We start from the raw sequence: 26,090 nt of genomic DNA on the forward strand, positions 1-26,090 counted from the left end.
ATCATATACATAGTTGTTTTGTTTTTTTTGGTGCTTATTTGTACATCAGAATCTGGTAAGTGCAATAAACAAAACAAAAGAAAAAAACAGCGTTGGCTCACAAAAGCTACAAGGTCTCATAGAATCATATAATACCCGTCATAATTCTTAATACTGCACTAATCACATTGTATAGCTACTCTTAATTTGAATACATCTTCTAAGTGCAGTGGTTGATAAGTAGTCTATTATACAAGGGTCCGATGAAAAAGTTCTACTCAGTTGAGACGCAGATGCCCAAAGACTTGCCTTTGCAACAACCTCAGAAATTGGACTTCTATCATACTGTATAGTAACTATGTTGTCTCTATCTTAATGCCACGCAAACCACTCATAATTGCGCGTTGTTCAGAAGGTCAGATCACGTTTCATTTCGTAAAAAATAATGTTTACCCTTTTAAAGCACTCACGCTTTCTCGTTCACTTCTCAGACATCATCAAAACAAAGTTTTGCGAATCATTAACGTCTTTCTTTGTTTCTGTCTGGTTCCCAGGTGTTGTGTGCAGGTGGAGGCGGTGACCATGGAGAGGCTGTTGCTGTGCGTGATGCTGGCAGTTGCCATGGCAGTGCGGGCACAGATCTGCCCGAAGCGCTGCGTATGTCAGATCCTGTCACCCAACCTGGCAACCCTCTGTGCCAAGAAAGGTCTGCTGTTTGTACCGCCCAACATTGACAGACACACAGTGGAGCTGCGGCTGGCTGACAACTTTGTCACAAGGTGACGGTCACATCATTAATATTACCGTTGAGAGTGCATACACCAGCTTACTACATCACTGCCACAACTGCTGTTGTGTAACTTGAGACATGTTGATGGTTTTCACTGGTCCTACACTGGCACCTCGGCAACAGAAATTGCACAATTCCAAGTTGTGCTGTTCAAAATAGCAACCAAAATGTGTTGGTTTGACCAACTGACTGATCTGAGGACCCGTTTGTTTGGGTGTACCGTTTACACGACACTGGTCCTCGGAGTAATTTAAACTTTTTGACAACGGCTCTCAAGGTACAACTTTTTGAAAAGGGTCAGTCGCCATGTTAAGCGGGGAAAACGCAACTTTTTGAAAACGCTGCTACTGCACATGTGCACCACAGCGATAGGAAATAGTCCTTCTGCAACGCTTTGTTGTCGGTTCATAAAATTGTCCAAAGACTAGCAACTGTTAATGTTAGAGCGTATTGTTCTCTGCACGTGTATGTTTTCATTAGAAAAACAATCACCAGCGCCCACTAGTTGCCCAACTTGAAATCTACATGGTTTCTGCCGTTTCCTTGTAAATGCACATCGTTTTCACTTGAGACATTGTCGCGTAAATGTGGCATAAGTCCCACCTTCAACAGATGAGGTTAGAACTAAGCTGGGAAAAGTCACCTCTCTATCAAAGAAAACCGACATATTTAAAAGTGAATTGGACTTTCTGGACTTGTCTATTGTGTATTTACTCTTCAACATATTGTTGTAAATACAACAGCTTGAATAAAATAAAACAAAGCCCTGAGTAGTAAACTGAAAGTAAGGTCCAAAAAGAGAACTCATGTAGTGATGCTGGGGTAATTAGATTTAAAAAATATGCACGCGCACGCACGCACACACACCCACACACACACCCACACACACACACACACACACACACACACTTAAAGAGAGAAGCTGAACCAATAAAAAGAAATACCCATGATTAGGTTTCCGAAACCTGTATAAATGTAAAATACCTTCACTTATTGCAATTACCCTTTCAAGGGGCATCCTTTTGTGAAAATGAATAATTAAATTTTATTTATATTTAATAAAAAAATATTTTTTTACTACTACTACTCCTTTACTGAGAAAGATAAAACCCTCGGAAGTATAAAACAAGTAAATCATCTGTAATGCAGAATATATTACAATCAGCGCCATGGGGAATAACACATCACCGTAACATATCACGTTCGGCAGCATCAGGCTGATAAAGGGTTAATGTGATGTTAATTGTTAGTAAAGGTTGAGTGAGCTCATTATTGGTTACTTTGGCCATAATTTAAGAGAACTTGGAAGTACTGCAGTCTCTTTCTCGTGAGAAATGGTCACAATTTCACAAAACTGGAGTGTCTCAATAATAGAAAAGTAACTCAATCTACCTGACAGCAACTTGAATTAAGAGATGTTCACTTTTATATAAAATCAACAACAACCCTTATCTTAAAAAAACAAAAATGGATGCATTAGCATAACTAAATTAATATTCCCTTTTTTTTCCTGGAGCTGTTGCTGTTGGGTGAATGTTTTCCGTTTGTCTCACCTGTTTTGTTGTGGATTTTTCTTGTCATCATTAGCTAATGACAATGTCGTTGCTGTCAAGAAGTGCTGACATACAGATTATGGAGAACCTTCTTCCAACTAAACGACGTATATTTACCTGAAACTAATGAGTGAATCAATCACACTGACCCACACATAGGCTGACAGCTCAGCTAATGTGTGACAACAACACCCCATTCGCACAGTGGCGTGCATGTTAATAAAGCAAGGTGATTGGTAATCCAGTAGATTACACTTACTTTTATTTCTAGTAAAAGTATTTACATCAGGTGTAATATTTTAAAGAGTAACTGTCGCTGCATCGACAAACTAAAGGTTAAAAAACACAGTAATCCTTTTTAATATAGACTTTTTCAATGGAATACTACAAGTACAAAGTTGATGCCACTGCTGCCGTAAACCTCTATTTCTTTGACAGTCATTGGTTTATCCTTTATCGTGGTTATCATAACTCCCTGAAAGATAACCTCTCATACGAAAAGCCTCAAAATAAACTATCTTCATTGCTCATGTTCAGTTTTGTTTGTGTTCTTCATGAAGCGTTTATATGGAGCCCCCGGAAAGCATAAAATAAAATGTGGAGTTGAAAATGTTGGCGAAGTAATTTATCAGGCATAGTGGAGCGTTACGGCAAACAAATCTGCATTTGAAAAGTTGCAGAATTATGGGAGATTATGTGGCACAGAGTCTAAGCAGTGGGGGAAAAGGAGAGCAACAGAAGTGATTCAGAAAAAAGTTGCGAGATCTCGGAAGACGATTTCTAATAATAAAGTCTGCAAAAAAAAATAGTCAGTGCCTCTCACCACAATAATAGCAGGATGTCTGCTGAGAGCCGAGTCGATTTGTTCCTCCTTTTCAAACGCCTTAAAAACAGGCACGCACATAAAAATTGGAAATGTTTTCAGACATTGTAAAAGAAATGTATCTTTCTCTACGTGCATAAACTCCTCCCAGTATTTGTCGTCTGGTTGATACTGTGTGTTATTTAGTCAGGCCTGATCCTCAGTGATGTGGTGTTTACTTAGGAAACTATCCTCAGTAGAAAAGCTTCCACAATGTGTGTGTAATATCAAGTTTGCTCGTGTGTTTATGCGCGCAAACCCATACTAGATCAGGCCTTAAAACAGGAACGTTTACTTTATATTTTTTGTTACCTGTCAATTTTAATTAACACACACACAAATAAAGAAAAAAAAAAGACCAGTGGTGCTGTCTCTTACCATAACCACCATTCTGAAATCGATCTACTGGTAATGCTACTAATCTGTCTTACATAACTATGTCTGCAGACGAATAAAGAAGGAAATAAATACGTTATCAAAACTAAAGGTTGTAGTAGGTTAAACTCGATTACACAGTTTCTATATTGTTGTGTATAATGTTTTTGTTACAGGTGCAGGTTTCAAATTCCTTTGATTTATTTCAAATATATCGTGAAAATATTTAGAAAAAAGCCCGAGATCAGGCTAAGACTATCGACTCGATACCCACAGGTTTGGAAATGTCTATATTGTTTTTAAAAGTACTCACTTTTTGATTGTAAGCACACCACAGTAGCTCTGAGGGTTAGGGCTAACCCTACATCACCTCGAAGATTGAACGTTCTGATGACTACTTCTCTTGTAGGCCAATGTGTAAGATGAAAATATACATAATAATATGTAGGATTCTGGTTAATCTGAATGTATTGAAATGAACAAGTGTCATCATGACTATGGTGTCTTCGGGCAAATAGGCCTGTATCTCCATTGAATATGTTCAAGAAGCCGAATTTGACTTTTCTTTTCAGGCTTTAGGCACATTATCTGCGAGCACCATGATGAAATTAAACTGACTTGGGTGCTAAAAACTAAATAAAAAATCAGATGACAGAGTAAGTCATGGTCAGTTCATCATCAGCAGAGCAGCTCAAGGCTGTCTCCTGATGGCACTGCAGTTTCAAGCGTCAGCCGTCTGATCCGCAGCCTTCAGAGAGAGAGTTGTTCACGCTCACAAATATTGAATGAGCTCACCAGGATAAAAGGAATGCCGCATGTGAATGCTGTTTTAGAATGAGCTTTGGCTTTAAATATTAAAGGAGTTTGCCCCGTTTCCCCTTTCAAGTCCGCTGTGCATTTGAACCCTATTAAAAGACTGACAAACATGAGCATTGCTGATACAGACTCTTATCGGTGCTGCTACAGAAATGCTCAGAACAGAGCACATGTACTACTCCCGCCATGTGTTTGCTTCTTTTCTGATTCGGCTGTTTTCCTCTGTCCACAGTGTGAAAAGGAAGGATTTTGCAAACATGACACGACTGGTGGATCTCACGTTATCTAGAAACACCATCTCCTACATCACACCTCATGCCTTTGCTGATCTGGAAAACCTCAGAGCTCTGCACCTCAACAGGTACGACTCGACAACATGCACCTGTAGCGTTATTTTTTTCCTCCTTCCTGCTACAGTTCCAGCCTTGTAAAGACTCGCCTCTTCTCTCCTCTCTGAACCCTTCACAGTAATCGGCTTACGAGAATAGGCAACGATACGTTCAGCGGGATGTCCAAACTTCACCATCTAATTCTGAACAACAACCAGCTGGTGCTGATCCATCAGGGAGCGTTCAATGACCTGCTGGCGCTGGAAGAGCTGGACCTTAGTTATAATAACCTCGACTCTATTCCATGGGACGCCATCCAGGTCAGGAGCTTTTTGAACTGCGTGACCACTTTCAGGCCTGCTTGGCTCGAGGCTACTGGGAAAAGTAAAAGTTTTTACTCCATTCATCACTAACAAAGAAACCCTTTTTTTTTTTTTTCTTTCTCTCAATTGTGCAGAGAATGACAAGCCTCCACACGTTGAGTTTAGACCACAACATGTTGGACTTCATTCCAGAGGGAACCTTCTCCCTTCTACAGAAACTCAACCGACTAGATGTGACCTCCAACAAGCTCCAGAAGCTCCCGCCGGACCCACTGTTCCAACGAGCACAGGTATTCTTATCACGTTCGAACACCAACCTCGAGTACAGCCTGCAAAGCAGCAGTCCAGCATGACTTAACTCGAGTTGAACAAAGCTGGCGTAAGAACTAAAAATAGTGAGGGGCACTTATTAGATTAGGCTTTATTAATCCCACATGAGGTAATTCAGCTGTTTTAGCCTCTGAATTAAGAAATTGACTGCAGTAAAATGACAGGGCTTGCTCTGTCGCATAAATAGACATGTCTGCATCCTCTACAAAAGCAATATTTAGCGGTGACATTGCCTAAAGCAAGGGTGCACTGCATAATTCAAAGAAAAGAAAAAGGCCTGCACTATTTACCCGAGGAAGTATAAATTCGGGCCTTGTTTATAAAAACAATGATTTCAAGTTAAAGCTGAAAGCTTTCGTTTGGGTGTCTGTTAACACGACAACGGTGCTCAAAGTCACTGAAAGCCACTGAAAGCCCCGGTGTAAACCATTTGACAATGCTCCGACTCCATGGAAACAGGGGGAAAATGGAACTTGTCTGAATCGCTGCTCCTGCACAAGTACACCACGGCCGTATTAAACGGTTCTTCTGCACATGTGCAAGAACATCACCAATAAGAACAATGCCGGCCTGCAGAGTGTCCATATTCTCTTGAGACTAGTTCATTTTATAGTTGAGAGTCACCCAGACTAGCAGTCCCACTTCATCATCCGTCTTTACAAATGACCGTCCACTTGCCACTGTGAGTGTTTAAAGCACATTGTTCTCTGCACCCATGTGTGTATGTGGTTTTATTTGTTGTGTATTTATTTTTTGGATTTACCTTTTTCAGACACGACATGCTTGACTTACCATTAAAATAAATGTTTGACTTTCTAAACTAAGCCAACATTTCGTGTTAAAATGACCCCAAATAATCTTATTATATTTGAAATCTCACATATGTTAATATGTTATTTTAATATTCATATGTAATATACACAATCAGTTCTCACAACTCCTCAATCCCAAATGTCAGGAGTCCCCACTTCAGACTACTGGTTAGCCTTTACCAGCAAAAATGTAGAATCAAACAACACGTCATGAATTAATCAAATATGCTCTGACTAACAAAGATTCTTGTTTTCTTAATTCCACTTTTTCACAACTCTTCCAGGTCCTTGCCACGTCAGGGGCTATGAACCCCTCGTCCTTTGCGTTGTCCTTTGGGGGGAACCCTCTCCACTGTAACTGCGAGCTCCTCTGGCTGCGAAGGCTGAACAGGGAGGACGACCTGGAGACTTGTGCCACGCCACAGCACCTGTCAGGCCGATACTTCTGGTCCATCCCCGAGGAGGAGTTTCTCTGCGAGCCTCCGCTAATCACCAGATTCTCCCACGAGATGAGGGTTCTGGAGGGCCAGAGAGTAGCGCTTAGGTATTGGTTGTTACACAAAATGCATGAAAAAATTGTGCCCACAGTGAATGAAAAGGCAAGAGTAGTGTTTTTATTACATGAAATGCTTTTGCTATTATCCTACTACTATTTTCCCGTCCGTTCAATTTCTCTCACAAACAAGCACTCAAGAGCACAAACAGCCCAACTGCTCAATGATGCACAAGACAGGAACATTACACAAAAGATTTGGAGCAGGACAAAACTAAATCAAGACAACAACAGGTCTGAGAGATGATGATTGCCTCATTTGCATATATATTGGTCACACACGTTCAACCATGATAGATGTTATGTTTCAAAACGTGAAAATATGATGAAATTGAGACGAGAATAAAATGGGGCAAAGACAATAAATTAATTGTCAATATTCCATGCTTTTTTATTGTACCTCACCTTTGGATTCATGTATAAGAAATGAGTGAAGATTACCATGGGTCAACTTAACTGACATGATCTTTTACACCCAATTTAGCTCACGGATGGCAAAAAGTCGGGACCCATTGGCATTTTTATCATTGGATTTTGCATTGAGCAGACCATACCGACACACGCACTAAATAAAAAGTACAAATATGGGTCATTTTTAATGTGTCTATGCTTCCTTTAATTCAGAGCCATCTCTTTCATATTGCACTATAGAAGTTTATACCCTATGTTCAGATGTCTAACATTAACTTCAACTAAAACCATTGGGATTAATATGTAGGTCTCGTTACCACCAGAAATTCTTAGCAGGGATGAAACCACATTTTGGTCCTCTCAGTTTAAAAAAATAAATAAAAAATCTGCTTTCATACAAATTTTCACAGTCCATTATCCTCTTGACAACTCCAAAGAAGCTGTGATGTCCTAAATCAATTGTAGTGTTGAATTAGCTCTTGAGAGATAATGTATCAGACATTGGCATTTTGATTTTGGTTCCTTTCTAATTTTCTGTGAAGATAAGTTAGTGAAATAAACAACCTTTCTTCTTGTACTTTCTTGTCCCTGTGTGGCTAGAGGTTGTTGTCACGCTGCTGTTTATTCTTCGTCTCAGTGTTGCAGGTGGTTCATTATATGAGAGCAACTTGAGACAGATGGCAACTACCTCCAGCTTATATAAGACCCACTTTGTCTTCCTGGCAAATAGCAGCACAAGTTTACTCAACCTTTAATTCTTTAAGATGCATTTTATGATAAACATAATTATTTAACTTTTGGCCATAAAGTGTACTTGTATACGCAATTGTGTACAATGGCTTTACTTTATGTTTGCACAATATTTGGGATACTGTAATTCCCATCAGATACAAACAAAAACAGACTGGTGAAAAAAATTGAGCTCATGATAATTGTTAACACAATGAAGAATAAAATATATGCAGATTAATCAATTTATAATTTCTTTGATAATTTATATATTTAGGTATTTTAGTTTGAGTGTTCTGGACTGCTTCAATGTTTTCTGGTGTCAGTGAACAGCAACGTGACGAAACACTGCCTCGGAAATAAGAACCAGAAATATAAATATTTTTTAATAGCATTTTAAGGCAAAAAGGTTTTTGTTACACATGTATAGGAAACATATTGGATGATACAGTAAAGTCCATAAAAAAAGACCATACTTAATTTCTTAGAATTGTCATTAATATTTGCACTCATTTTGCCTTTTGTTCAGGCCTCAAGGGTTTAATGTGCTTTAGCCCAAATTAAAAGGCTTTTACTTTTGGCTTTTACGGAAGGATCTTTCTTTTAAGTCCATTGTAACTCCAATCCATGTGTCCACTAGCTTCCACTTTGACTCTTCCCTTCCACTCCTAGAGGGAATCCAGAAACATCTGTCTATCAGTGCTCTGCTTTTACTGTACAGCTGACCCCATTCTGTCTTACTTCTAGTAAGTTCCACTCCACTGATTTGCTTTCCTTGTAGGTGTAAGGCAAGAGGAGATCCAGAGCCAGCCATTCACTGGATCTCTCCAGAGGGAAAGCTGGTGTCCAACTCGTCTAGAACGCTTGTCTACACCAATGGGACGCTGGACATCCTCATCAGCACTGTGAAGGACACGGGTTCGTTCACCTGCATCTCCTCCAACCCCGCTGGCGAAGCCCACCAGACTGTGGACCTGGTGATTATAAAACTCCCCCATATCTCCAACAACACTAATAACATCCAAGAGCCGGACCCTGGTTCGTCGGATATTTCCACGTCAACCCGAGGCGGTGCCAACGGGAGCAACGTTACTGGAGACGTGAAGGGCGGGGTGGACAAGAGGGTGGTGACGGCTGAAGCCACGTCATCGACTGCACTTATTAAGTTCAACTTTCAAAGAAACATCCCGGGCATCAGGATGTTCCAGATACAGTACAACGGGAGCCAGGACGACTCGCTGGTTTACAGGTAAGATTGACAGTGTCAATGACGTTCATCACAGTGGAGTCAGACGGTTCCACACAGTGGAAACTGAACCTTGATGTGCCCAATGCAGAGGGAGAGAATTACTAAGTCTGACCCGTATGGATTAGATTACATTAGATTGGATGCAAAGTTAATGAACCTTTTGGAAAATGTGATCACAGGAAATGGAAACAGGACAAATTACAAAACTTGGCTGGACTGAAAATGGAAAGCAACCTGGGTGCTACAAGATTGTTAGCAGAAGAGCTTACAGAGGGGTTTCAAGTGAACAAGTCGCACTAGTGTGCTTCGAGGGCTCCACTATAGAGCACTTATGTGCACTACAAGATCATTTCAAAGTTGCTATGGGGTACTGTGATGTCAGTTTTAGGAAGCAACACTGGCACTACAGGATCATTAGAAATACAAGCTTGTAGACATCTTGTGGTCAATTTTTGTAACACACAGCGGTAAAACAAGTCATAATAGAACACAGTTAGAAGTGCAGTTTTCCAAGTCACACTTACAACAGATTATATAAAATAATGTAATTTCTTCTAAATGTCAAGAGCGGGATAAAGGAGTAACAATGGGTACCACAAGGGTGGAACACAAATAAGTCAGGAGTGATACAAACTTAATGGAGGTGATTCCTTGTCTGAATAGTCTGTGGCTAAAAGGGAAGGGAAGCAAAGAGAGGTAAGAAAATTTAAGTTCTTCTCAAACACTGGTAAAAACCAACGTAGCAGTCACACCCGCCGAACGGGGACAGCCTTGACGGGGAGAGCTCAGCTCGCCTTTCTTGACTCTTGCCATTTGTTCAGGATTACACAGATTAGATTGATCTCGCAGGGAATGATTGTCATTTGAACTAAATATTTGCTCTAGTGAAATGGGGGGAGGGCATTAACATACATGTACAACTTCTGCAGGGAATTATGCCAGCGTTATCTGCTTTCCATATCACCACTAATCCCCTGTACATTGTTCAGCATTAGACATCATCATCAGGAAAGCAGAAAAGCATTCAGATTGACCGGGTCACTATGACAACAGAGCCCCAAGATGTCAAGAAAGTCTTTTTAGAAAATTGAACTTGAGGGACGAGTTCTGAATGTCCAACTCTTAATCATGAGGTCTGTGTTGCTCTATGAGCCCGGCCATATACGTATAATTACCAAACAGGGATCATTCAGCGATTAATCTATTGATATTGTCTGTCTTGCATAGAATTCCTAATCTCTGTTCATAATTCATCAGCACTTAACCCCATTCAGAGAATGCATCATGGAGACATGGCGTCAACAGGGTTTATGTCTGTCTTGTAAAGGTACAATTGCATTAATATTGCTGTTTTAACTCTCTTGGTCACAGAGGATACCAAAGCTTCACCATAACACTTTCAAAAGGCTATTCTTGATTATTTACTGCACACACCCTGGATGGGAGAAGCAAAAATGCATAGATTCAGTAGGAGAATATGATGACAACTAAAACAACCAATTTATTGCAGGAGCAAAATATTACTGTTCATCATCCACTCTGATAGTCCCTCCCCTCCATCACATAGCACTTTCCTTCCTTTCTTTCTTCCTTCCCTCTGCAACTGGCTCTTCATTCATCTGCTTTCTCTCTTCCCTTCACTAAGTTGTTTGTGTTATTTTGCAGGTCTGTTGTTTTTAGATAGCAGATTGATTTCCATTCAACACCTCTGCTGGCTCAAAGCAGCAGTTCATTGATTCCACTTTTTCATTACCCAAACATAAGGAAGAAAGAGGAATGGGTGGGGGGGTGGGGTGGGGGGTGGGGGGTGGGGGGGTGGGGTGGGGGGCGGGGGGGTGGGGTAGTAAAGGTAGGATTGAAAGGAGGGGGAACGTGAAAGGATGAATGGAAAGCCTGGGGGAGATGGCTGGGAGGAGAGGCGGGGGGAGTGAGCAGGATAGAGGATGACAGACACAGAGAATGCAGCCCTATTGTCCTGGACAGGCCACTTACTTTTCAGGCTCAATAAGAGTTTATTGATTTGCTACACATTGACATTTCTGTGCTTGAGTCCCCACCGCCTCAGGATAATGCTGCTGGGTGTAAGAGGGCCGCTGTAGGTTTCCTCTATGCTGCCAATTCAGTCACTAATAGTTTGAAACTTCACAAGCATACCCACCTGGTTTTGTTGACCTGTGATCGGCTGCATATCTGAAATGTGATAGTTGTAACGCTTGATTCCGTATTGATCCCCAACTGCTGCTTCTTCCTCTGGAGGAACGACAAAGGGCAGTGCTCCCGGCGCCAACGGGGATTCAGTTACAAGCTCAAGGACACTTAAGACAGGCAGATGTTTACTGATACACTACCTGTGTTTTAACACTAGCCTCCTCCTGCTTAACAGTCATATTTCCATTCCAGAGGTAGGTCGGCTCCCCAGCTGCTCACGAATCCAGAATTTAGCAAGCCTTACAGCAAGCCAACTGCAAATCTGCTGTGGAAATGGTCGACGCTTGGGATTTATTCGCTTGTACTGGTCGATCTGAAGTCACACACTGCAGCTGTAGCTCAAGAGGTATAGAATGGGTCATCTTCCAGTGGTGCCTGTCTATCGGTTGGATTTTTCTTGGCCAAGACACTGAGCCTCAAGTCTCCTTCCAATGTTAACGGAGCAATGGTGGACCACTACTGTACAATGCTTGTTTTGTTGTGATTTCTCCTACCGGTAGTATTCATTTAAACTGAGAACCAAAAAAAACAAAAAGGTATATTCTGTACAGTACTAACTTCCGCACAGGATCAAACCGTGTGCTGCAGTTTAAAGGCTTGAATTTTGTTTCTTCCAGCCTGAGAAATTATAGTGATACATTTGTTTTCTTATACTTATACTTATACTTCATTACTATCACACCTAAAAACCCAATATCCTTACAACATTGCCTATACGTTTGAACAAAGCAGCCTACGCACGGTGAGTAAGCAGTTCTAAAAACCAGCACTAAATACAAAATCCCCAGGATTCAGTGTAAACCCAACAGTATTAGGCAGGAAGGGTAAAAAAGTGAGGTGAACCTGGTGTGTTTTCAGATGCAGAAACGGCTAATTGGAGGAACATTGTTTTCACATTGAGATGATAAACAATTTCTACTATTCTTGCTTGATTTCCCGGTAAGACACTGCACTTTTAATTCACACCATTTTCCTACTGAGAAATTGTGTGAGAGAAAGTCAGTACAAAGTTTTATGGACTGAAAAAAATATTCTTGTTTCCCTGATGAAGTTGTTACACGTCCATCAGTTCTTCAAACGACGCAAAAGCTGTTCCAGTCCAAACACATCTTGCGACTATTTACTGCTCCACTGTTTGAAGAAACAGGAAAACAGAAAACTGGGAACCGATTTTTTTTTTTTTGTACAATTCCACATGCTCTATTATTTGTTTTTGCTCCATCCTTCAACGGGCTTCACTTCATATATTTTAAGGCTGAACAGACATAACAAGCAGCTGGTGGGGAGATTCAACAATGAGGTGGTTATCGTAGCTGTCAATGATGAAGGCTGTGATAGACAAACAGTGTTTCTGCTATTGTCTGTTCCATCGTGAGTTGAGCTCAAACCAAAAGCAGCTCAAACCTTGCTTTTCTTATTTTTCATGACGGCCACAATCTGAATTACACGCGGCGTCCGATTATCATCCATCACCTTATCTATCACTTTCAACAGAGTGACAGGGAGCACCAGCGATCTATGAGGACAACTTTATGTGTTTTACACTCCAACATGTCTGTTTGTTAAATGAGATCTTCTTTAATGCTGATTACTTCAAGCTGGGTCATTAAATTGACGATGTAAGGAAAAGCCTTGGGAAAGGGGAAGGTGTGTCAGATTTCATCTATTCCGTCTTTGAGATTTAGTTAAATTGGTTCAGGCTTAAAATCACTGCATTATAGAGAGAGAGAAAAAAAAAAAAAAAAACATGACTGGGATTTCAACCAGAACTACTTCCAACGCATTTTGTTGAACCCTTTTGAAGATTCATCTAAAATAGTATTTTGTTTCTTGAAATAACCTTTTCCTCTTTTTTTTTTCTTCCATTAGACTACTTCACTGTGCAAAAGAGAAATGCATCAGTAGAGTAGTGCTGAGCCAGGACTGAGAATGATCACTCTCATTTTAATGTAAACTCGTGTTATTAGTCCACCGCACTACACTATTTCATTCTGAATGCTTAGCTATTTATTAACCAAGAGATGTTTGTTAAGCTTTTATGATAAGGCATGGAATGCCCTCTCCTCCTGTGCCTACTCATCCATCCGACTCATCTGAATGCTTTGTGCATTTGACTCCTTTCTTTCCTCCTTTGAGGGAACAAGAAGGAGCTTAATGGAGTCGTAGACACCACCTGTATCCAACACATCGCCGTGAGCCATTTTATTTCAGGGTCAGGTCACGGGAAGGCTGATGTCGAGGAAATGATGCTGTGACCTTTTGCACACGACCCGTCAAGAGACCAGGCTGTGCACGCAGTCTCTATCCTTTATGGCTCACTGGTTTTATTGAGCAATGCAATGTCGCGTCAATGATGACGGTAAAACTCACGGCCATCCCCGACCTCAATCGACAGAACAGTGACAAAGTACAAGGTGCTCATAGTCACATGTGGACCCTGTAATGAACTTCATTAAAATGGTTTGGCTGATAGTCTTAAGGTTAGAGTAAGAGTAATTCACTGAAAATAATATGAATAGATATTCATACTTGATATATGAAAAGCTGTTTAAATTGTTATACAGTATATATATTTATCTACAGCAGCTCGTCTGTTCATTCGGACCACACAGGCCGGCCGCACTCCCCACTGGCTCACCACTTTTCATTCTTGGCCGACTCTTGAAAAATACTGACCACTTACCTTCCACGTCGGCTTCCCGCAATGCCTGGAGCTTTGATGATGATCCGACTGTCATCTTGCCAACACAATGGCCCTTTTGTTAAACTCAAATCCTCACAATTGTCCATTTTTCCTGCTTTTACTGCTTTTGCTTTGAGGAGAAAGGGTTTATTGCACTTGCCATAATGTGTATCCAGTCCTTCACTGAAGTGATTTAACATTGACTATGCAGCTGAACCAAACAACACTGAATGATATTACACGTTAAACCTCATTTGGCAGCAGCAACCTCAACAATACACTTCCAGTAGCTGCTGATCAGAAGCTTGGGCTATTCTTCCTTCCTGAACTGTGTCAGCTCAACCAGATTGTTTAGATTTCTACTGTGAATATCTGAGCTCTTACACTGTGCGACACATTTTCCCTCAAACAATTGATTTTAGTCCACATTGTTGAATGGGTTCAAGTTTTATGCTTATTGATTAAATCATGTTGTAAAGTGTCTTTGAGTCTTTTAAAAAGGGCTCTACACATGAGATGTATTATTATTAGTATTATTATTATTATTATTATTATTATTATTATTATAGATAACTTGACAAAATTCAGATGTGCAGTAATGCTGACATCATGAATGTTTTGCAAACGGTAGATCAGTGACAAGAGATGTGACCCTCCATCAGTAATCACTTTCAACCATGATATACAATAGAATCGAATAAAGAGTAATGTATGCAAAGAAAACAGTGTCTTTGAATTAACTGGTAAATTTTCCACTTTTTTTTTTTTTTTAACAAAACTATTTAAAATTATATATCTCAGTCTGGGTCCGAAAAGTTGATGTGCTGCATTAGCTTTCAAACAGCTTTCAATTTTGATATTCGAATGTACATTAATCACCACAAAGTTAAAAGCTCTGGACCCACCAAGTCATGACTCTTCCACTGATCAGTGTTTATGTTCAAGCCTTTGCTCATAATCACGTTTTGGAGGTCACCATGTACAAGTGAATAAATCTGTGTGTTTTACTGGGGGATCATAGCATTTGGGCTTTTTCCCGAGGAAAGAGAACGTTGGCAGAATAGCCAAGAGCTGAGCAAAGCTAGGCGTTGGAAAGGAACCAGTCACATTGTGAACTTCTCTTTGGACCCAAAAACACATGCCCTGGACAAAATTGTTAATTTGGAGTAGGAAGAGGCTTCAGAATATGTGCCAAACCCATGGCTGCACTACCCATTCAAGCCACAAACTCTAGTTTGACCTTCCCTCTGTTACTTAAGAGCAGACACACACTTAAAGTCCATCTGTGCTCCATCTCAATCCTCATCTGCTCTCTGTGTTGTTTGCTTTTTTCGTCCTTCCTCTCTGTTCTTTAAGTAGTAGTTTTCCACTCCAGCAGATCCATCCAGCTACAGGGGCTGGTTGCTCCACATCAAGCAAATTGTGTGGCAAGTTTTTTTTGTTTTTTCTATTGAGACTACACAACAGGAGGCAGATGGGTTTTGAGGGAGAGGAATCTTTAAAAGAAAAAAAAAAGAAAAAATAGAAGGCATGCTCGCACTCTCCCTCTCTTTGTCTTTCTCTATCGCATTAAGCACTTTATCCTTGCCAACAGTCCCAGCGGCCCAGGTGTAACACCAAGCTCAGTTGTGCTTAAAGCGTGAAAAACCTTCGACTCTATCCCGTCTTAATGTTCCAATTCTGATTTTATAGCGCCATAAACATACAAGCGTGCCTGGCGCTACAGTGTTATTGGTATAAGTAGTCTATGGGGTTTTAAACATAGACTAGGAGTCTGGGTGCGGCTGTGGCTGGGGGCTGCCAAGGTGGTGAGGAGGATCGTGAAGCAAGGAGATTTAGATGGAGGAGCCGGGTGTGAAGAGTTAACGGCCTCTGTGATGAGGATTGGAAACAGAAAAAAAGGGGAGTATCGATAAAACAAAAGGCAAGAGGTTCCTCTGGGGATTGGGCGGAACAGCAGAGGAAGTTTGATACATAACAGAACAATGTGTTGTACTTTTGGACACAAATCTTTATTCCCCCTTTAAATGGTGCAACATTTGAAAACAACTTGCACATGTAGGATGAGACAAAAGTATGAGAGTTTCTTCCAAAATAGCTTAAGTCATTTGGTTTGATCAACTTCCGTTATGTTCATCTAACTTCACACATTAAACACACAATTTAAAGGTTCCAGTGGTTTGATTCAGTTCCACACAAGAGCTTGAATCCATTTGGCCTAGGGAACTTCACTGAGAAGTTCTGAATCAAATATTTAAAAAATAACTGTTATTATTGACTTTATTGCATCTAAAATGATCATATTTGTCCATGTTATTGGCCATTACTTACATTATTGGTTGTGTTTAGTACCTTGGCTTCCAGAGTGAGCAATTGTCTCATAAAATTATTGTTTCACAGTGGGGAAACAAAAGATGGTTAATGATAAAAGATAGTTCTTATTTAACCTACTTATGTAGTGAACTCATAGATATTTTTTTTTAAATAAAACAACAACAACAAAAAAAAACTAGTATTTTATGTTGCCCTTTGGGAAAATTATCCAGTTTTGAGAGCTTCTCCTTTAAAATGTGTTTAAATAACTTTAATATGGATGCAAACGGCTTTTTTTAACTCAGATAATTCGATATGTAATTGCAATACAGTTAAAAACTGTTGCCAGGTCATCAAACGTCGTTGGTTCGTTAAAGGAGGAATAAAATATCAAAATAAATAGTGTGAGAAAGTGGGGGATGGTCAGGAGGAGTAAAATAATAAGAGAAGGGGAGATTAGAAAAGATGGAAAGACTAAACATGTTACAGAAGCAAGGCAAGAACCTCAGTTTTAGAATAAATGCAGATTTCAGGAATAAGAGTATGCAGAGTGGATGTATGATGGGAGCATTAGGCAGCTGTAGATGACTCAGCCGGGGCAGAGGAATGGAGCTGAGCTGGGCACATGAAGGTCCACAGCGAGCTGCAGAGAGTGCTGAACCATCTTCCCCGCATCTGGGACACCATTTGCCGCACAGCACTTTGACATCCACTCTGCTCTGCTTGTGCTCAGCAGTAATGAGATCTTACGAGGCACACACTCTTTTTCTTTTAACCTGTCAAAAAGTGAGAAGATTTCCCCCTGCTGGCTGTTTTCTGACATTATTTACTGTTTTCTAATGTCTTAGTTCACAGATACGCTTTACAACCTGATAAATGTAAATTTTATGGTCCCGAACTATCATTTCAAAACAAAATACAATAGTCGCTAACCTTACTCAAGTTTCAAAAGGATGAAGGACATGTCCAGGCATCAGTGGCATAAATAAGTATTTGCATCTGTTTTATTATATTGGTAAGAAATCATTGGTGTTCATTTATCATTACTTTATATGTAAACATGTAAAGTGTCTTAATCAAACAACAACTGTGCATTTATCTGATTACTGTCATTGTGATTTGTGAGGGTGAATAGACACCAAACGCCTCCAACCTGCCATTGGCCATAATAAGCTGAGTCACAGATGAAGGTGGTCACTACCACCACACTTCAAATACAATCCAGACTGGACTGAAAGGGTTAAAACATTTGCCAGGCAGGCCTCGGTATGTCTCCTGTCCGAGATGCTAATAAGTTTTTTTTTTTTTTCATCTAAACGGTTGCTGACATCGCTTACAACGGCCATGCGAACCACAGCGGGAGGATTGATGCGGCCAATGAGCTTTTTAAACGTGGGCGGGCTTGTTCGAGAGTGACGATCGTCACTGAACCAGTCAGCAGACGGCTGTGTCGTAGCTCCTCCCAATGGAACCCGTACCGATGTGCTCAGTACCTCAGCGGAGTTGTTACTAAAAATAGTAACGGTTCGGGTCCCGCTCCAACCAGATCATTCACATCTTCGCTGGATGAATGTTGATGCTCCTCAGACGCATTTGGATTTCCAGAGCTTCAGTTTGTTAAAGTCAGTGCCGCTACAAACGACAAAGACCAAATGGTTTTTCAGGTTGAAGCACCCTCCATTCCAGGTTTTTTTTTTTGGGGGGGTTGAATAAAAACAGTTGTTCAGCATGAATGCCACTGCTAAGCGTGTCACTGTCAACATTGTCACTCTGAAGAATAAGTGCGAGCTTCACTAGATTAATTCAAACGTTAATGATTAATGCGGAGCCTTAGCAAATACCTGGTTTGTCAAAGTTTACGTTGATTGTAGTCGAATGCCTCTCAGCTATGATAATGTGAGGTGTAATAGCAGAACAACCCTGTAGAACTCCGTTAAATTTATTCTCCAGGTTGAATGCGTCAAGCATCACCTTTGACATTAGGTGTAGAATATAAACCATTTCTGCTCAGATTCATGTTTCAATGTGTGTACTGACTGCAGCTGAAGCAGTTTCATCTGCCGTACGAGGCATGTTTCCCCGAAAAGTAATTTGATATTCATTAAACTTAATTTCAGCTTTCCAATTTGTTTCATTAGACCATTATTCATTCTTTTTTTTTTTTTTGTCCTCTCTCGTCGGAAGCAGCAATTCATTAGACCATCATTTGAGGAAAATCTGACAATAGCTGCTCTGCTTTGAAAGATCCGGACAAAGTCAATAGCAGTGATGTCTCCAGCTATCATTCTTCTTAACCATTATGGTGTGCGGGGATGATTACGAGAGAGCAAATCCGAAGGATTGGGCTAATTATAGTTTGTAGATGGTAGTGAAATACTCTGGCATTTGAATGAGGCAGCAGTGTGTTTCCTTGGGAACTGTAATGATATGAATGTAATTAAAGAAGTAAATTTTAACGCTGTTTGTTGATGCAAAAGTCATTCTCTTTTTCTTTTCACCCCGTAAGCTGGTAACATGAGTGTCCCACTCCACCGCTGTAATAAGAAAAGAGCAGACTCATTGCCAGATCACTAGTCGGGTAGTTAACTTTTCCAGCAACCGCAAAGATTCTTCTCTCTCCAACTGACTTTGAACAGGGTTTAATGAATAAAAATGGAAGGAGAGGTGTTAGCAGAGCCCACCTGGCCTGAGCTCGGAATCCCTGTTCCACCTCTGAGTACAAGCTGTGTGGGTGCTTGTTAACCATTAGCTCTGGTACCAGGGGGCATTATGCATGGTGAAATGGAGATAATAAGCACGCTTCTGCAATGGTTTTTTTTTTTTTTTATTCTGCCAGAGAGACTGAGACCTATTAGCATGGCATTGTGCCATCTGCTGTGTAAGCCACATTAGCTGTGAGGTCAGCAATAATGGGGCAGGAGTTGAACTACCATTAATCCACTTCAGTTTGTGCTTAGAAACCGGTCATTCTTAAATGGTTTGATTGTACTTATGTGATTTACAGTGGGTTCTCCCGTCATGTCGGATTGTGCGGCTAATTATTAGATAAATTAACTCAATTAAAAAGATAGTTGGAGAAACTGAGTCTGGGGATAATTGTGACTGCATAATGCAAACACTTTTACTCTTGTATAATTAGCAACAACAACAAAAAAAAAAAGGTGGCAAAGAAAAGCTTGTGAGGGGTTGAGAATAATTCATGTTTAAAGAGGAGCAGTGTAAAGAAATTGTTTTTGAAAACCCATAATTGCTTCTATGTGCTATTTTGTCGGCTTTTCTGACGAAGTTTCTCATGTTCCAGGCTATTTAGTTTAGACGAGCCTGCACTGTGGTAGCACGGGAGGCTCTTGCTCGAAGCACTGAATACCATTTTATAAAATAATTGGACAACCTACTTTTACATATCTCTGACCTATATTTTGGTCCCCTCCCTCCCCGGTGCAAATTTATATTGTATTTTTTTTTCTTTTTTTTTTTTTAACAGTTCTAATGGGAGTTGGTATAGTGGTTAAATACAATAATAGTTAATGTTAGACTAATCAAACCACTGCAATAAATGTATATTTTTTTCAAGTCATCAGTCTCTCTACTGTGTGAGACCTTTAAAAAAATAAAAATAAAAACAACTTACTCATAATTTGGGTTTGTCTAGAATGGTTCACTAAGACAACGGATAAAATGTGCTCAACTGCATGTTGAAAGCATTTTATCAGCGGTCATCTATGAATAACGCCATGAGTGGGGTTTTGCATGCATTGGAACCTTTTCTCACTGCAGCGACCTGCTGCAAAGTGTATTTGTTTCTGTGTTTGTTTGCTTGTGTTCACCAATGTCAAAGTCAAACCTCCAGAAGACAACACAACACGTGCATGTTGTACATTAATTTGTGAGCATAAATGCATCCCAGTTCTTTGTGCAATCTGAAACACAGGGGCAATATTCCATATTCATGAAGACAAACTTACCATATTGATAGTGTGTGGTGATTTGCAAATGTGTCAGATGTGATCTTCAGGGTGTGTAGTTGGTGATCAACTTCCATGTGTGTGTGCCTGTAATATCCAGTGTTGAGTAGAAGAGGCCCAGCGAGTACTTTTCCAAGTAACTTTTGAAATAGCTCTTTATTGACTGTATTCCAGTTCTAAATTTCATTTCTCACAACTCTGAGGTTGCATTGGACTGGAAGTCTCAACTCTCATTCACTGTAGTCTCATTTCAGCAAGAAGTATGAAACATTAATTAGTGACATTTCCACCAAACTCTTAAATACCCCAACGTAATGATTCAGCAGAATTCATGGGCATTAAACTGAGATCAGCAGACGTTCTTCAAAACTGAACAATTGTTTCTCCCGTTATGAAACGCAAACACGCTACATAATACACAACTAATGAGCCATCCCAGAGCGGTGAATATGATTGAAAAACACTAGGAGCTGCTCACCCAGCGTGTCACACATGGTCTAACTGAGCTGTGCTGCTAGGCAGAGAAGTACAATTGAATTATTCGAAGTCCCAGCCCCTTATCGCACAGCTCCAGCTCGATCTGGAAGCCCTGGTATTGTGAGTTGAATCACTGCCACGAATGCCTATTTTTTATTTTTTTTCTTTCTTCCCTCCCTTGGAATATTGCATGTTTGTGGCCTGTAGGCTTTGTCCAGTATTTAATCAAGTGAAATGTCCTGAAATAGAACAATCTGGTATCATAGTTCACTGTTCTGTTCATGGAGGCATTCATTTGTCTCCAAAACAGAAAAAAAGTGCAGAATGGAAACCCTAGTTTTTTTTTTCCCCGGGTCCGGAGTGAGTTGATTAACATGCACGCCTGCACACACTTGTATCCTGTGCACATGCACTCCCAGTGAGGGTTCGGGTTTACCGGTGTGGAGAGTCCTATCAGTGATGGATGCTGGTACGGAGCCAGACACAGTGACAGCCACTCGGAAGAGGAGGCAGCCGCGGGACGGGAAGATTACTGTAATGGAGCTCACACATACATACTGCAGGCACACATGGGCACAAGTACACAAAGGCATTCTCATAGAGCAAGTAGATATTTTCTCTTGTGTGATGAAAGTGTAATGAAACCCAGCAACACACACACACATTTGTATACATATAAATATAAATATATATATACATGCAAGTGCCCTGGGCTGAGGGCTTGGCAGAGCAGAGTAGATAGATTAGTGTAATAGTCTCGGCCAAAGCAATCATCTGCCCACTGTAGGGCTTCAAATGCTGGCAGCAAGATCCAGCCCAGACACAAAGAAATTAGCCACAATGAATGAGTCAGTTTGGACGAGTTCACAATGCTAACAGCTCACAGTCAAGAAAGAATGGGAGGAAAAACATGAAAACCCACAAACTGCCAGCTAATATGCATAAAAACGCATTTTGCCATCTCAGCGTGCGTCCAAACACATCGTCAATTCCCTGCCTTTTCCGTCAGATGTATGCATCATGAATGACTGGCAATGAAAACTGACTTCTGCCTTCTGTGTTCTGTTAGTCGGAAAACTATATAATAACAGATTAAATTATTGCTTTAATGAATCCAACTCAACTCCTGATATCTTATAAGTGAATAGTTTATAGATGGAGGAATAGGAGATAATGGTCTTTATATGTGTCAAGATGAAAGCGTCCAAACAGAGAGATTGTAGTGTATTCAGTTTTTTTTTTTTTTTATGTGATATGAACTGTAATACAAATTATAATCTAAACAAGGGAGTTGTTATGATTATTCAGGCGAGATGAATGCGAGTTTCAGGTCTTTGCCTTTCACGCACGCTTTTATTTTCTCAATTTAGGTCCGTGGGAAAAACACTCCCAATGTTGGCACAATGTTGCTTGTGACTAGAGTGAAATAAATCTAAGCAATAAAAACTCTCAGTGAGTCATATAGTGAGGGTAATTACTTATTATTTTCTCTGTAAAAAAAATTTTTTAAATAAACTTAGAAGGAAGCATTAAATCATTATTTTATTATTTAATCAAAATATTGTGTTTTCTTGTTCTTTTACATGTTCCCAGTTAGTTATGCAGATTTATATTAATGATTTATATAAATGAACATGCTAAACTCAACTACTGCATTTTCCTCCCAGTCACATGAGGATTACATCCCAAACACAAAGCAGCACCACTTCCTTTTTCCAGGAATGGCAAAGATTCAGCATCATTAGGTCCACACAGTGACAAATGTGAGGACATTAAGAAACCACTTACTTAGGTGTCGGGGAATGCTAATGGCTCAAGGTAAAATGTGTATGCTGTTTAGTCTTTGCCAAGCATTTAAATTATGAGTCTATTCAGCTGCTGTCTTTTCAAAGGGATGACACAGCAAGTCATTGCAACTCGCACCATAAAACTTAGCTTGTTTACGCCGTAACCGGGATCGGAACCTCGGTACCCCCTCTCAAGGTTGATACTTTCCATAATAAAATAATTCCTAAAATAATATCATAAAGCTTAACACTTTACTCCAGGATGCAAAAAAAAGGTTGCGCTAGTGGAGTCAGTGTGACGTACGTCTTTTAATTTAAACTGTATTCCTTGATGGTAAATCAATCCAAATGGCATAAATGAGTAATAGAGGAGGAACCTAGAATGTGCTGGACATATAGTTAAAAAAAAAAAGAAAGGAAGAATGAAAGTGAAGAAAATATTTTTCCATGCTCTATTCAGAGATGTGAATACTTTTGTGGCTCATCGGACAACAGAAACACGCGTCCCCACACACGAATGGCGCTCAAGGCCACAGCAATAATAGCAAAATTAATAATTTTCCTTTTTCTGCGGCTGTTTACAAACGTGGCTGCTTGTATCGGAGCTTGTAAGTGCCGCTGTCATTGGCTCCCACCATTAACCTGCTCCCTTCAATGTCACTTTGTGTCCCTAATATGAAGAACGGCATTTCCTGTGTGCGTGTGAGAGAACACGTCTATGTGGCCAAGGTTCACCACCATAGAGATAAAAAAAAAAAAACATCAGGTGAATCATTGGCGAGCACTCTCATGGTCACCTCGCGTTCGGACGGTCCTGTTCGTATTCATGGGGTCATCCTTTGGGCAGAACAAAGCCACACACATTCTTTACAGTCTTGTTCTGTTGTTCCACTAAAGACAGAGTAGGACCCTCCTGCTCCATTCATCCCCCGAGCTCTTAATACCGACTATTAAACCTTAACATGTCGCCTTAACCTTCGTTTAAGTCCAGCGCTAAAGCAGTCGCTTTAACCTGGCCGCTGTAACCCTCTGCTGGTCCCAGCACTCGTAGGACCACGAGCTGTGAACTGGCTGCCCTCTTTGCTTTAATGAGGGATTTCATTTGCAATTTAATGAGGGTATCCAGTAAAGCTGACAAGTCTCTTTTAAGGAAACCGAAGGGCAAATGTGCTAAACCCTCCCCTCCCAGTCGGTATGACAAGGGTCTAGTGAAAAATAACCAGCTTTAACTCAAAGCAGCAAAGTACCTTTGTTTTCATCCAAAAAAAAAGAATCCCCCATTCGATCCTCTATCTCCCTTTTCATGGTTGAATAATACTCTAGGAGAGGACAACTTCGGAGTGCATTTGTGCTCTTTTGAAATATCCATGAGATGAAAATATTCTAACAGTGGATTGAACCCATTTATCATTTCTATTTTTCCATATTTGTCTTGTAGCTTCTTTTTTTTTGTTTCCTCATTGCATTCTTTTTTTTAGCACTACTGTATTGTGTTTGTTTTTCCTTTAGAGGATGCTGTAACACGCTTTTAGAAACAAACACGCTGCTATATTTCCTCACATGCTGGAGATGTCTGCCATGCCATGCTGTGTAATTGAGAATTATAGCAATTAAATTCCCCAAAAAGGGACATGGGAGAGTTGGAAGGTGTCGTCTCATGAAAAAGCTGACACGTTGAGTTTTTTTGACAAACAATGCAATGATAACACTCCCCCTCCAATAATTAAAATAATTTCCAACGGCACTTTGAAGACCTTGATGATTGAAATTAAAAACTAAGATTCTTCGCTTAAAATCTCTTTGATGTGCTTGTCAGAATTTTGAGAAAATGCCTTTCTTCGCCTCAAGAAAAGAAATCTGTCCTTCCTAGGATTCTCAGAAAATATCACTATTTATTTTTCTCTCCAACACACGCACACGCACACACACACACACGCACACACACACACACACACACACACACACACACACACACACACACACACACACACACACACACACACACACACACACACACACACACACACACACACACACACACAACACTGGTAGGGCGTCGAAAAAGTTTTCGGAGCTACATTGAGAACTTCTGATCGCCTCAATTTCCACGAGCTTCCTCTATATGTCGACCCGTATGGATTAGTAGGGCCTATTCTACCTGTCATGTTACCTCGTCTCTGCCTAATTTCAGCTTCTAATTTTAGCCATGGCTTTATTTGTCAATGAAACCATTACCTAAGGCTAGCTGCATAGGAGCACCAAGAACAGTTTTCCTTTAAGATCCTTCATATCGATTGCTTGAAAAAGGTATTAAAAGCTGGGTAATTGATTGATCCTACCCCCTTTCTCTTGCTTCTCTCATGCAGAATGATACCCCCATCGAGCAAGAACTTCCTTGTCAATAACCTTGCGGCGGGGACCCAGTACGACCTCTGCGTGCTGGCCATCTACGATGACGTCATCACCTCTTTGACGGCCACGCGAGTGGTCGGCTGTGTGCAGTTCACCACCGAGTCCGAGTACATGAGGTGTCATTTCATGCAGTCTCAGTTTCTCGGCGGGACCATGATCATCATCATCGGAGGGATAATAGTCGCCTCGGTGCTCGTTTTCATCATTATCCTGATGATACGGTACAAGGTGGGTCTCTGTCTGTCTCTCTTAATTTAGCTCTACAACAAAATGGAAGCAGGTTATCAGGTATTAGTTATTTAATATACACACCATGCCAAGTCAGAACAACCGATACGGCTGTGATTTGTAGCTCGACCTCACTAAGCAGCCACTCTCTGTGAATGTCCAGTCCAAGTCGATGTCATGTCCAAAGGGCTAAATGTCAAGTTTCATCTCGGAGTCTGGCGTCGCCTCTGTTTTGGCAAAGACTGTTTGGCCAGGCCATAATGTAAAACCTAATGACAACCGGAATCTGTTAAGAGAAGATGATCGCTTGGAAAAAGACATCCAGAGGTTGTTCCCTCAGGGTGGCCTCATGACATTCTCTCGACATAAATCAAATCCTTTTGGCGTAACTTGTACGACTCTCTTCAATGTGATTTGTGAAGCTTATATGCATGGAAACTTACTGACTTTTCAATCACCTTCTGTCAAAGTCCGACGTCCACAGTGAGTTGTGTTTTGATTTGTTGCTGCACACTGTCATGGTCTGTCACAATTCTTTTATTTACAAATGTCTGATTCGCCTAATTTCTGATGATTTCTTTTTATAGTAAATTGGTGTTCAATAAAATGTCTTTTTTTTTTTTCTTGCCCATGTTCTTTTCTGCCTAGTCATAAGGAGACACCAGACTGGAAAAGACAACTGTTATTCTTGCAGCTATACAAGTAATTAGCAGCTGATTTAACTGCACTTGTTCTAAAACACCCAATTACAACCAGACCAAACTATTTGCAAGAGAAATTTAGAAAGTTTTACGATAGTTCTCCGTTTGGCACCTAAATATAGTTATGCTCAATATGAAGTACGCAATTTAGAAAACTTGCATAAATTACTGGCCAATTGAGGATGAGTGTTTCATAAATCGTTTG

The 26,090-nt window shown here is 40.4% G+C and overlaps 1 protein-coding gene across 1 annotated transcript in view; it reads left to right on the forward strand.

Moving 5' to 3' along the window:
- lrfn5a (leucine rich repeat and fibronectin type III domain containing 5a) overlaps positions 1-26,090 on the forward strand; it is a 124,459-nt gene that overhangs the window by 96,040 nt on the left and 2,329 nt on the right. Inside the window, exons 5-11 of the mRNA XM_080479742.1 lie at positions 534-758; positions 4,608-4,736; positions 4,844-5,024; positions 5,162-5,317; positions 6,454-6,713; positions 8,644-9,111; positions 24,911-25,184. Of these exons, the coding sequence (XP_080335868.1) occupies positions 562-758; positions 4,608-4,736; positions 4,844-5,024; positions 5,162-5,317; positions 6,454-6,713; positions 8,644-9,111; positions 24,911-25,184 (1,665 nt within the window). The 5' untranslated portion in view covers positions 534-561. The remainder of the gene's footprint in view (positions 1-533; positions 759-4,607; positions 4,737-4,843; positions 5,025-5,161; positions 5,318-6,453; positions 6,714-8,643; positions 9,112-24,910; positions 25,185-26,090) is intronic.

This window comes from Lipophrys pholis (assembly GCF_963383615.2).
Source record: "Lipophrys pholis genome assembly, chromosome: 14".
Taxonomy (NCBI): Eukaryota; Metazoa; Chordata; class Actinopteri; order Blenniiformes; family Blenniidae; genus Lipophrys; species Lipophrys pholis.